Genomic DNA, 12,301 nt, shown 5'->3' with positions numbered 1-12,301 from the left:
CTAACCACGCCCATCACACCAGAGCTAGCCACGCCCATTTCCCCATTAACTCCAGGGCTAGCCACGCCCACCACTCATTAACTCCAGGGCTAACCACGCCCACCACTCGTTAACTCCAGGGCTAACCACGCTGTTAGGTTCAAACGACCTAAAACATGAGAGAAACAAATGAGGCAAAGACAACAGTTTTGAATTTTACTTGCAAGGAGGACGGAGAGATGTGCTCAGTTCCAGGTCTCCAACACGTTCTGAGGCACAACTTCCACCATCCTTCTTTTATTGAGATTAGGAGGTCCCTGGTTACAGAATTCAATGTGTCTAAGGGAGGGGAAACACAAGATAGCAGGTCCCAAACAAAGCAAGAGACTAAATCATAATGGTGAGATTATACGTAGGTCTTCACTGATTCGATTAGCTTAGCACATTCTTCCATATCAGACAGATTAAAAGAACACTGTCGCCCTTGACCAGAGAAGTTCGATTGACACATCAAGCATCATGAACATTAAGCATTAGCAAATAATAAGAAACTTTAGGTAATGAGAAACAATATAACAAGAATAAAGAAATAACAAGGCAAAAGCAAATAAGAGATAACTTTAATATACTGGATCCAACACACGCCCATCACCCCTTAACTCCAGAACTAATTTGGTATCGATTTTCTTTTATAAATATCGATACTAACTAAAAAATAAAAAATTGGGGGTGTCTGCATCACTTTCCGCTGTTTTAGATTAGTTACTTAAATGAATATGTGCCGGGACACCCCTGTACCTGGCGGCGTATTGAGCTGGCCCGTGTCACGTGACAGGAGACAGCGAATGAGCATCAACGTGCCACATCGCCCGCCGAGCCGACAGTCAGCAAAAGGCAGAGCCGCAATCGTCTTAAAGCAGAAAATGTGAATGACACTTTTTCTGAAGAGCATCTGAGACTTCAGTAAAGTGTGATGACAAACCTCAAGTGCACCCAAGGTGTGATGGTGTCACATTGTTCTAGTTAATTTCCTCACGGAACAACTGTCTTACGCAGGTTTAAAGGATCAGGAAATCCTAGTAATCAATTGACCATAATAAAGTGTATATAAATGGTCTGTATTTGTCTTAAATGTAATAATATTTTGACTGACAAAAATTGCCAGTAAGAAATGAACGGTATCGGTATCGATGAAAATACAAGAAAAAGTATCGGTATCGTATCGAATCCCAAAAGTGTGGTATCGCCCGTCCTTACTATGTGTTCACCACAATATTCAATAATAACTGTTTCTATTTCTATAGTTATAACTTGTTAGTTATTCAGATATTATTAATAATATATATAATAATTCTCCAGCTTACACAGTGGAATCTTCTCCAGAACCTTCAGCTTTGATCCTGTTTGTGTGGAATAACTCCTCCTTCCACAGGAGGAAGTTCTGAATCCTGCTGAAATTCCTCTTAATGAGATTCTGACACAGTTTTTATCTCCAGCAGCGGATCCTCCACAGCGCTGCTGCTCTTCACACTCGGTTCCTCCTCAGATCCTCTGCTGCATCTGGGATGGATCCTTCTGTAGAACACCAGCACCACCGCCCCCACCAGCACCAGCACCACCGCCCCCACCACCGGTGGACACCAGTCGTCACTCAGACACCAACCTGTGGAGTCAAACCAGGAAGTTTGATCACTCTTTGCACCTCACCAATCACGTCACCATGGTTACAAAATCTCCTGATCAGTGTGATCAGTCGTGTGAATCCATCAATCATCAAATCATTACATTTAGAATAATCTTTAAAACCCTCCTCCTGACCTACCAGGTCCTCAGAGGCCTCACTCCATCCTACCTGGATGAGCTCGTGACACCTTACCAGCCCAATAGACCGCTCCGCTCTCAGAATGCTGGTCTACTTGTGGTTCCCAGAGTCTCTAGGAGTAGAATGGGGGGCCGAGCATTTAGCTACCAGGCCCCCCTGCTATGGAACCAGCTCCCTGTCCAGGCCCCCCTGCTATGGAACCAGCTCCCTGTCCAGGCCCCCCAGCTGTGGAACCAGCTCCCTGTCCAGGCCCCCCTGCTATGGAACCAGCTCCCTGTCCAGGCCCCCCTGCTATGGAACCAGCTCCCTGTCCAGGTACGGGAGGCTGACTCCATCGCTACTTTTAAGATTAGACTTAAAACCTTCCTCTTTGAAAAAGCTTATTGTTACTAATTCAGTAGTTCCAGTTACTATCATAGACAGACAGATTATCATACTTAGGGGGTCGTCTAATCGTTAGGTCACATCTTAGCTATGCTGCTATAGGCCGAGGCTGCGGGGTCTGGAAACATGATCACCTGACAGGCCTCTGTCACCCCACTGGCTCATGGTTTCCCTCCCTTCCTCTCCCTTTCCTTTCCTTTCCTTTCCTTTCCTTTCTTTTCCTTTCCTTTCCTCTCCTCTCCTCTCCTCTCCCCCCCCCCCCCCCCCCATCAGCAGGAGGGTCCCCCTACATGAGCCTGGTCCTGCTCAAGGTTTCTTCCTGTTAAAGGGGAGTTTTTCCTGCCACTGTTCCTTGTTGGGGGTCAGGCCCTGGGATTCTGGAAAGCGACTTGAAACAATTTTGATTGTACAAGATGCTATATAAATAAAGATTTATTTGAAAGCTGTCAGCAGACCGTATCATAGCAACCAGTCAGGACTCACGGTGATCGTCCGAAGGCGGCGTCCTCACGTGACCAGAACAATCGACTAGGAGACACAAAAAGGTTCTTTTGATCATCTGAACACGGTTAGAACCTGATGTAAACACAACTGCAGTGCATTGTGGGAGAGACCCTGTGGTTGGTGCTCACCGGGGCAGCTGGCCTTCTGAGGGTTCTGCAAACAAACAAACAAACAAACAAACAAACAAACAAACAAAGGTGTTGGTTTCAGGAGAGAAGGTGCTGCAGCTCTGACCCTCGGCTGCTCGCTCCACTCACCGCTCCGTGATTTTCGTAGGTCACATTTTCCTGGCAGAGCTTCAAGGTCACGGAGTCCTTCCTGAGCTTCAGCACATCTGCAGTCTTGTTTCCATCATCAGCAAAGGTGATCTGGACGGAAACAGGTCAGAACATTTTCATCAGCACTAAATCTTTACGGCTGAGCCAAGAGATCCTCATGTCAGGCTTCCATCAAGTCCTGGAAGTTTTGGGAACTTCCACAATGCCCCCTGTGACGTCACCACCACGGCGAAGAAGATTCTCGGCCCTTACGGTGACGTCACCACCACGGCGAAGAAGATTCTCGGCCCTTACGGTGACGTCACCACCACGGCGAAGAAGATTCTCGGCCCTTACGGTGACGTCACCACCACAGTGAAGAAGATTCTCGGCACTTACGGATTTTGGCCCCAGCTGAAAGACGTGTATTCGTTGACCGTCGGTGCCGGGACCAGCTGATAGGTGACGGAGCCGTCAGGGTTCTTGGTACCGTTACAGGTCAGCTGTTGTGGAGGGTCGGGGGCCGCAGAACCGGCCGAATGTTCGACCGAGGCTGGAAAAAGTTCATAAATCCGAGCACATGATTAAATACCTGCGGAAAAGATCATCACGAACTTTCCCCCCGAATCTGAATCAAAAACGAAAAAAAGAATTTTACCGTAGAAACTGAGAATGAAGCACAGAGACGTGAAGCACAGGTCTCGCATGGTTCCTTCCTAAATCCCGGATAGTGACGAGTCAACAAGGTTTGGAGCTTGTTCACTCTTTCTGAAGAGAAGTGAAAAAGAGTGGTAGCGCCGTGTGTCGGAGCTTATAACACCTGTGTCACGTGACCGCTGTCGAAGCCTGTCATTGGCTCACGGCGTTTCGACGCAGTCCGATCTAAGGACCGGTTTGACAGGTTTGAGTGGTTTGATGGCACACCAGCTACTTTAAGCGAGGCCGATCCTGCAGGTGAAGGGAGGAGGGAAGAGACGAGTCGCGTTCAAGAACCACAACGTGTTGGGGACTTTAGTACAGTTTTTAAATAAATCTCAAAGTGTTTAACAAACCCTTAATATCATTCGCATTTATTCTTTAGGTTAATCTTGTGTTTTAGATTAAGGGGGCGAGCATCTGCATATTTTATTGTAAAGATAATATGATCATTATTTGGTATGAATGAACAAAACACCTGGATGAGCACACGATGAGCTTTTATTGGTGTCATGGGATTGAAACAGCTTCAGTCGTGCTCTTTAGAGGTTGCCATGGCTACAGCTGACCACCAAATGTCACTAAAGTCTTGAAGCTTTGGCTCTTGTTCGGCACAACTGTGAGGAAAGTCTCAGTGCTTCGTGAGGCTTCACCTGCCCACCACGAATTCTGGAATATTCCGGAATGGCCCCGCCCACAGCCCCCCCCCCCACACACACCGTGTGCACCACACTAAAATGGCCACTAGGTGTCGCGCTCTACAAAGAAAACAATCCGCGCGTGAACGCAACATTTTTATTGTTTTATTGCAAATGAGACAAAAATCAATCACCCGAGATGATTTTTAAAACGTGATCAAAGTGTTCAGGAGCGGCAGCATGAAAACGCCTCTCAGGTGAGCAGGAAACACACCTGAGTGTTGAGCAGAGAGGCGACAGGACGGAGCGGCCGCGCGCGCACACACGCCGCTGGAGGTTATTTTTAGACGGGAGGAGGCGACAGCAGACGCCTCGGCAAATATTCACCCATCGCGTGGCTCCACCTGGAACTAACGCAGGATGTCACCGCACCGCCGCGCGTGAACAGCTGCCAGGAGCGCGAGCGCCTCGTTTGTGACGGGAGAAGAACGCAGAGAACCGGCGCAGCACCAAACCAGCCGCTTTTATCAGGTGCACCGATCGGATCCACCCAGCAGCGGTACGAACACGCGCACGCCCGCACGCACGCCCGTTTGCGGGTTTCTGGCCTGACTTACCTGTATTTTCGGTGATGTTTTAGATGGATTCTTGTTCTCAGCAGCGGTCAGTAGCAGCAGCAGATGCTTTAATGCTGCTCATTAAAAGTTGCAAAGATATTTTTACAGGTGCAGCTATCGTGCGTGTGCGCGCGTGTGTGCGCGCGCGCTTCCTCCAGGAATGTGGTCTCCGTCCATGTTGAGGCTCCTGTTTTTGTTGCTTTACGTCTGTGGTCGTTTGACGATCGTGGCTGATTTTCCATTTGTTCTGTCATTAAAAACCTGTTATCGTCGCGTTTATGACCCAACTAAGGAGGATTTGGATTCTTGCTCTTAAAACAAATCAATTCATCTATTATATATGTATTATATTATATTATTATCTATTTATTTCTGTCAGTTGTCACAGATATGCGCAGGCGTGCTAATGCGCGCTAAACATGTCACCTGCTAAATTAGCACGTTAGCATTGTGGTGAGAATGAGTGTTTCTGTTTACTGTTGAATAGAAAATGTTGACCACGTGCTTAGCATTTTTGTCACCATGCTGACGTGGTCGAATGTAAATGGTGAGAATTTCCCTCCTGAAATTAGCATATATTAGCATTGTTGTCCTCAGCATATGCTTCATACTAAACAGTGGAGTTTGTTGCTGAATATTAAGCTCAAAATTTGACAAACGTAAACCAGCTAAACTAAAATGAACTCAGCATGTTAGTGCAAACCAGATGCTAACATGCTAACATGTTATTAATGTTGGTTTGAAAGATGTTGAAAGGCAGATACGGTTGGCAGCTCTGGTCTCCATTGTTGCTGTCCACAGTTGTCCCTAAACCACCTCAGATCCGTCCTCTCCGTCCGTCCCACATCCGTCCTCTCCCGTCCCACATCAGTCCTCTCCTGTCCCACATCAGTCCTCTCCTGTCCCACATCAGTCCTCTCCCGTCCCCATCCGTCCTCTCCCGTCCCACATCCGTCCTCTCCCGTCCCACATCAGTCCTCTCCTGGCCCGCATCAGTCCTCTCCTGTCACACATCCGTCCTCTCCCGTCCACATCAGTCCTCTCCTGCCACATCAGTCCTCTCCCGTCCCGCATCAGTCCTCTCCCGTCCCACATCAGTCCTCTCCCGTCCCACATCCGTCCTCTCCCGTCCCACATCAGTCCTCTCCCGTCCCACATCAGTCCTCTCCCGTCCCACATCCGTCCTCTCCCGTCCCGCATCCGTCCTCTCCCGTCCCGCATCAGTCCTCTCCCGTCCCGCATCCGTCCTCTCCCGTCCCGCATCCGTCCTCTCCCGTCCCGCATCCGTCCTCTCCCGTCCCACATCCGTCCTCTCCCGTCCCACATCAGTCCTCTCCCGTCCCGCATCCATCCTCTCCTGTCCCGCATCAGTCCTCTCCCGTCCCGCATCAGTCCTCTCCTGTCCCGCATCAGTCCTCTCCCGTCCCACATCAGTCCTCTCCCGTCCCACATCCGTCCTCTCCCGTCCCACATCCGTCCTCTCCCGTCCCACATCAGTCCTCTCCTGTCCCACATCCATCCTCTCCTGTCCCACACCAGTCCTCTCCCGTCCCGCATCAGTCCTCTCCTGTCCCGCATCAGTCCTCTCCCGTCCCGCATCAGTCCTCTCCCGTCCCACATCCGTCCTCTCCCGTCCCACATCCGTCCTCTCCCGTCCCACATCCGTCCTCTCCTGTCCCACATCCGTCCTCTCCCGTCCCACATCAGTCCTCTCTTGTCCCACATCTGTCCTCTCCTGTCCCACATCCGTCCTCTCCCTCTCCGTCCCACATCCGTCCTCTCCCGTCCCACATCCGTCCTCTCTTGTCCCACATCCGTCCTCTCCCTCTCCCTCCCACATCCGTCCTCTCCCGTCCCACATCCGTCCTCTCCTGTCCCACATCCGTCCTCTCCCGTCCCACATCAGTCCTCTTTTTCCCACATCTGTCCTCTTCTGTCCCACATCCGTCCTCTCCCGTCCCACATCCGTCCTCTCCCGTCCCACATCCGTCCTCTCTTGTCCACATCCGTCCTCTCCCGTCCACATCCGTCCTCTCCCGTCCCACATCCGTCCTCTCCCGTCCCACATCCGTCCTCTCCCGTCCCACATCCGTCCTCTCTTGTCCCACATCCGTCCTCTCCCGTCCCACATCCGTCCTCTCCTGTCCCACATCCGTCCTCTCCTGTCCCACATCCGTCCTCTCCTGTCTCACATCCGTCCTCTCCTGTCCCACATCCGTCCTCTCCCGTCCCACATCCGTCCTCTCCTGTCCCACATCCGTCCTCTCCTGTCCCACATCCGTCCTCAGCAGCGCTTCAGTTCCAACGTCTGCTGGCTCGGTTGTCCTGGTCTCCATCTGCAGACCTTCTTCCTGGATCAGGTTTAGCAATAATTAGTCCCCCTGAACACAGGAGATGACAGATAGGCCTGTTAATATACTGATAACCACATACCATAATATGCTAATGTCCATATACATCCAAACATAACCATGAAAACGACCCTCAGCGCTACGAACAGCTGGCGGCAACAGGCCCCGCCCCCTCTCAACAGGGCGGATAAGGGCGTCTCCGGGCTGATTCCGTCTCTCTGTGGTCCAGATGGCGAAGGCGGACCAGCGTTTCGGCCAGCGGGACGGTTCTGACCAGAACTTTGACTACATGTTCAAGCTGCTGATCATCGGCAACAGCAGCGTGGGGAAAACGTCCTTCCTGTTCCGCTACGCCGACGACTCCTTCAGCAACTCCTTCGTCAGCACCGTCGGCATCGACTTCAAGGTGAAGACGGTTTATCGCAACGACAAAAGGATCAAACTGCAGATCTGGGTGAGTGTGCACATCTGCACCCTGCACATCTGGAGCTAGCACATCTGGAGCTACATGCTAACGTTCAGCAAGAGAGGAGACAGGAAGCTGCTGCACAAATACACACTCTCACTAGTACACACACACAGAAACACACACTGACACACAGAGACACACAGAAACACACACTGACACAGAAACACACACTGACACACACACACTGACACAGAAACACACACACACTAACACAGCATGTGACTATTTCTTCAGTCAATTTTGAGCTGCAGAGAGGAAAAGAGACAGAAGTGCTGCAGCATCACTGATGATGTTGTTGCCATGGCAGCAGCTCTTCAGACTCTTATCAACAAACACATGCAATGCAGACACTGACACACACACAAACACACACTACACTGACAATTAAAGAGAACACTTTAGGTGCAGATGTTGAAACATTGTGTGTATGTATATGTGTGTGTGTGTGCCTGTGTATGGGTGTGTGTGTATGGGTGTGTGTGACTGTGTATGGGTGTGTGGGTGCGTATGTGTGACTGAGTGTGTGTGTGTGTGTGTGTGCCTGTGTATGGGTGTGTGTGTGTGTGCCTGTGTATGGGGTGTGTGTGTGTGTGTGTGTGTATGGGTGAGTGTGACTGTGTGCCTGTGTATGGGTGTGTGTGTGTGTGTATGGGTGTGTGTGTGTGTGTGTGCCTGCGTATGGGTGTGTGTGTGTGTGTGTATGGGTGTGTGTGTGTGTGCCTGTGTATGGGTGTGTGTGTGGTGTGTATGGGTGTGTGTGTGTGTGTGCCTGTGTATGGGTGTGTGTGACTGTGTGCCTGAGTATGGGTGTGTGTGTGTGTGTGCCTGTGTATGGGTGTGTGTGTATGGGTGTGTGTGACTGTGTGCCTGAGTATGGGTGTGTGTGTGTGTGTGTGTGTGTGTGTGTGTGTGTGTGTGTGTGTGCCTGTGTGTGTGTGTGAGTGTGTGTGTGTGTGTGAGAACAGGAGCTGAGTGTTCAGGCTGAGCTGTGATATAAACACGAACACGTGGATTTTTCTCACTTTAGCGTCGCTGCTAACGTGTTTCTGTTTCCTACGTTTGATGAAGAAGAGTTTAAAATACAAAACACAACATTTGCCTTCAGTGAACCTATAAAAAGCAGATATGAAAGAGATGTTAGAGGCTGTGTGTCTTTGCTCACACACACACACACACACACACACACACACACACACACACACACACACACACATCAGATGAGCTGATCTGATTGATGCGTCAGATTAAAGATTAATCCCAACACGTTTGGAACCTGAAACTGTTCCAGTCCTTCAGTAATTTCATGGCCTGACTTGCAGTCTCATTGTTGTACGTCTCCATGGAAACAGGAATAATTGCCCACTCGTAGCGTCCTGGGAGGGCAGAATAGGAAAGCTAATAACACAGTAATAACACATTTGCTCCTGCTGACGGGCAACATCTGCTCCCTGTGGGCGTCAGACAGGTGACAGGTCACAGCAGTCGGACAACAGTCAGCACAAATGTCATCGTAAATAAAATGATCATTAAGGTGGGCGGGGCTGCGTGGATCCTCTGGCTCCGCCCACAGTCCACAGACACGTGTATGAGGAGGACAGGTGACCTGAGGTGTGACTGAAGGTGGATGGATGGATGGATGGATGGATGGATGGATGGATGGATGATGGATGGATGGATGGATGCTGATGGATGGATGGATGCTGATGGATAGATGGATCCTGATGGATGGATGGATGCTGATGGATGGATGGATGGATGCTGATGGATGGATGGATGCTGATGGATGGATGATGGATGGATGGATGGATGGATGATGATGGATGGATGGATGCTGATGGATGGATGGATGCTGGTGGATGGATGGATGCTGATGGATGGATGGATGGATGCTGATGGATGGATGGATGCTGATGGATGGATGGATGCTAGTGGATGGATGGATGGATGGATGGATGCTGATGGATGGATATGCTGCTGATGGATGGAGGATGGATGCTGATGGATGGATGGATGGATGGATGGATGGATGGATGGATGGATGGATGGATGGATGCTAGTGGATAGATGGATGCTGATGGATGGATGGATGCTAGTGGATGGATGGATGCTAGTGGATGGATGGATGCTGGTGGATGTGTGGATGGATGCTAATGGATGGATGGATGCTGATGGATGGATGGATGCTGATGGATGGATGGATGATGTGATGGATGGATGGATGCTGGGCCGCAGCAGCAGCTGACTCCAGGCTCCTGCCCCCCTTGCCCCCCTCCCTGCCCCTGCCCCCGCCCCCCTGCCCCCGCCCCCCTGCCCCCCTTGCCCCCCCCCCGCCCCCCTTGCCCCCTGCCCCCCCCGCCCCCCCTCCCCAGGATACAGCAGGACAGGAGCGTTACCGCACCATCACCACAGCTTATTACCGCGGCGCCATGGGCTTCATCCTCATGTATGACATCACCAACGAGGAGTCTTTCAACGCAGTACAGGACTGGTATGGGTGTGTGTGTGTGTGTCATGTATCTGTGTGTGTAATGTCTGTCTAATGTCTGTAAGATGTGTCTGTGTGTGTGTGTGTGTGTCATGTGTCTCATGTGTGTGTAACGTGTGTCTGTGTGTAACGTGTGTGTAACGTGTGTGTAACGTGTGTGTAATGTGTGTCTGTCTGTAACGTGTGTCTGTGTGTAACGTGTATGTCATGTGTGTGTCATGTGTATCTGTGTGTGTAACGTGTGTGTGTAATGTGTCTGTGTATCTGTGTGTGTAACGTGTGTGTAATGTGTGTGTCATGTGTCTGTGTAATGTGTGTATCATGTATCTGTGTGTGTAACGTGTGTTGTTACGTTGTGTGTAACGTGTGTGTAACGTGTCGTCACTGTCTTGTTTCAGATTCTATCACTATCTCAGTGTTTCCTGTTTAGTCTGAGCTCCAGTCGGGTCCGACCAGTGTTCCCTTGTGTTGCCAGGGCAACGCAGATCAAGACGTACTCGTGGGACAACGCTCAGGTGATCATGGTGGGCAACAAGTGCGACATGGACGAGGAGAGAGTCGTTCCTCCGGAGAAAGGGAAGCACCTGGCCGACCAGCTAGGTGAGTCCGGAGACTCCTCCCCGAGGTTGCATTTGCATGTCTCCATGGCAACAGCTGTAGCCAGAGGTGTTCTGGAACGCCTTCAGAGACTCTTTAAGCTGTGATGTGGATTCAGGGATCATCTGTTGATCCAGCATGAAGGTGTGAAACTCACCTGGAGGTGTGAAACTCACCTGTAGGTGTGAAACTCACCTGGAGGTGTGAAACTCACCTGGGCTCAGGTCAGAGGTTGTAAAGACTCGTACAGACGCTGAGCCCAGAACAGCTGCGTCGGCGGGGAAACGGCCTCCAACAGGGACCAGGACCAGGACCAGGACCAGGCTCACATGGGGGCGGAGCCAGAGATTCTGCTGCTGAAGGTTCTGGAACCAGCTCAGAGAGCATCTGCTGCTTGTTGTGGATGTTGTGGGTGGCCAGTGAGGAGATGTCATGTGACCTCTGTGGCCACTTCCTGTCAGCTGACCCAGTCCCTCAGACCTCCTCAGTCACGCTGGAGGAACACGCTGTAACCACTTCCTGTTTGGTCCTGCAGGCTTCGAGTACTACGAGGCCAGCGCCAAGGAGAACATCAACGTGCGGCAGGTGTTCGAGCGCCTGGTGGACATCATCTGCGTGAAGATGTCGGAGCGCGTGGACGTGGAGGCGCCGGCGGCTCCTGGCGCCAAGACCGCCAGACTGAGCGACAAGCCCGCGCAGCTGCCGCAGCGCTGCTGCTGATCGCCGCCCACCTCGTTAGGGCGAAACACTTGTGACATTCTTGTTCTGCTTTAGTCCAGCTGTGTGGTCAATAATCAATGGTCGATAGTGCCCCGCCCCCTCCGCCACTTCCATTCTGAGGTGTGTGTGTTGTGTCATCCGTTGTAGAAGATTTCGGAAGCATTAGCCAACACGCGCGTTAGCATCAGGTGCTAACGGCCGTCGCATCGGGAACTCCGTCACTAATTGGAGACGTTTCTGTGTCGTGGAGTTTGTTAGTTGTGAGTTGAGCTTTTATTTCTGACAGTTGAAATTTCCCAGCGAGCCCTGAAGGCAGCGTGGGGTCAGGTGATCTCCAACCCTCATCAGGAGTTCCTCCAACAACCTTTAAGGGTTTCATCACCGTGGAAACGCCGCCACGACCTTCTGTGACCTCCAGACATAAAATACTGCAGCATTCGCTGGATTTAAAGTTTTAATGGTGGATCAGATGTTCACACACGTGTTTCTCACACACACACACACACACACACACACACACACATAAAGTCTATGTGGAGTCGGTGTAGTCAAATATTGCCGTGCGTGCGTGCGTGTGCAGTTGTTTTGTGTTTGTGTGCAGTATCAGTTGAGTGTGAGTGCATATAAAGCAGAGGAAGAGCAGCAGAATTCCACATTTAGTGCATTTATGAGTCAATATTGACATAAAATAAAACTGCCAACAGTGAGTAGTTACCAGCGCGCACGTGCTGCCGTGCGCGTTCCGACTGATGACGGTGTCATTCTTTTTACGTGAACGTGTA

At 50.8% G+C, this 12,301-nt stretch overlaps 1 protein-coding gene and 2 long non-coding RNA genes across 4 annotated transcripts in view; 1 reads left to right on the top strand and 2 right to left on the bottom strand.

Annotated features, from left to right (window-relative positions):
• Positions 1-186: 186 nt before the first annotated feature.
• Positions 187-5,725, bottom strand: LOC130528468 (uncharacterized). The gene is made up of 6 exons (XR_008951301.1): positions 4,898-5,725; positions 3,605-3,714; positions 2,947-3,499; positions 2,818-2,842; positions 2,669-2,713; positions 187-1,642 (listed from the first exon to the last, which is right to left on the bottom strand). It is a non-coding gene; the product is annotated as an uncharacterized LOC130528468 (long non-coding RNA).
• Positions 4,490-12,301, top strand: part of rab3b (RAB3B, member RAS oncogene family) — a 7,986-nt gene continuing 174 nt past the window's right edge. Inside the window, exons 1-5 of one of the 2 annotated variants that reach the window (XM_057037871.1) lie at positions 4,490-4,811; positions 7,478-7,702; positions 10,087-10,205; positions 10,678-10,802; positions 11,335-12,301. The exon at positions 11,335-12,301 is cut by the window's right edge and continues 174 nt beyond it. In XM_057037871.1, coding sequence (XP_056893851.1) covers positions 7,478-7,702; positions 10,087-10,205; positions 10,678-10,802; positions 11,335-11,519 — 654 coding nt within the window. In that variant the 5' untranslated portion in view covers positions 4,490-4,811 and the 3' untranslated portion in view covers positions 11,520-12,301. Of the gene's footprint in view, positions 4,840-7,477; positions 7,703-10,086; positions 10,206-10,677; positions 10,803-11,334 lie in introns of both variants that reach the window. The other variant, XM_057037869.1, reaches the window with a different exon arrangement.
• Positions 10,215-10,674, bottom strand: LOC130528472 (uncharacterized). The gene is made up of 3 exons (XR_008951306.1): positions 10,543-10,674; positions 10,480-10,505; positions 10,215-10,372 (listed from the first exon to the last, which is right to left on the bottom strand). It is a non-coding gene; the product is annotated as an uncharacterized LOC130528472 (long non-coding RNA).

Source organism: Takifugu flavidus, chromosome 7 (genome assembly GCF_003711565.1).
Source record: "Takifugu flavidus isolate HTHZ2018 chromosome 7, ASM371156v2, whole genome shotgun sequence".
Lineage (NCBI taxonomy): Eukaryota > Metazoa > Chordata > Actinopteri > Tetraodontiformes > Tetraodontidae > Takifugu > Takifugu flavidus.
Note: the sequence above shows the minus strand (reverse complement) of the source record. Positions and strands in the feature narration are given on the sequence as shown.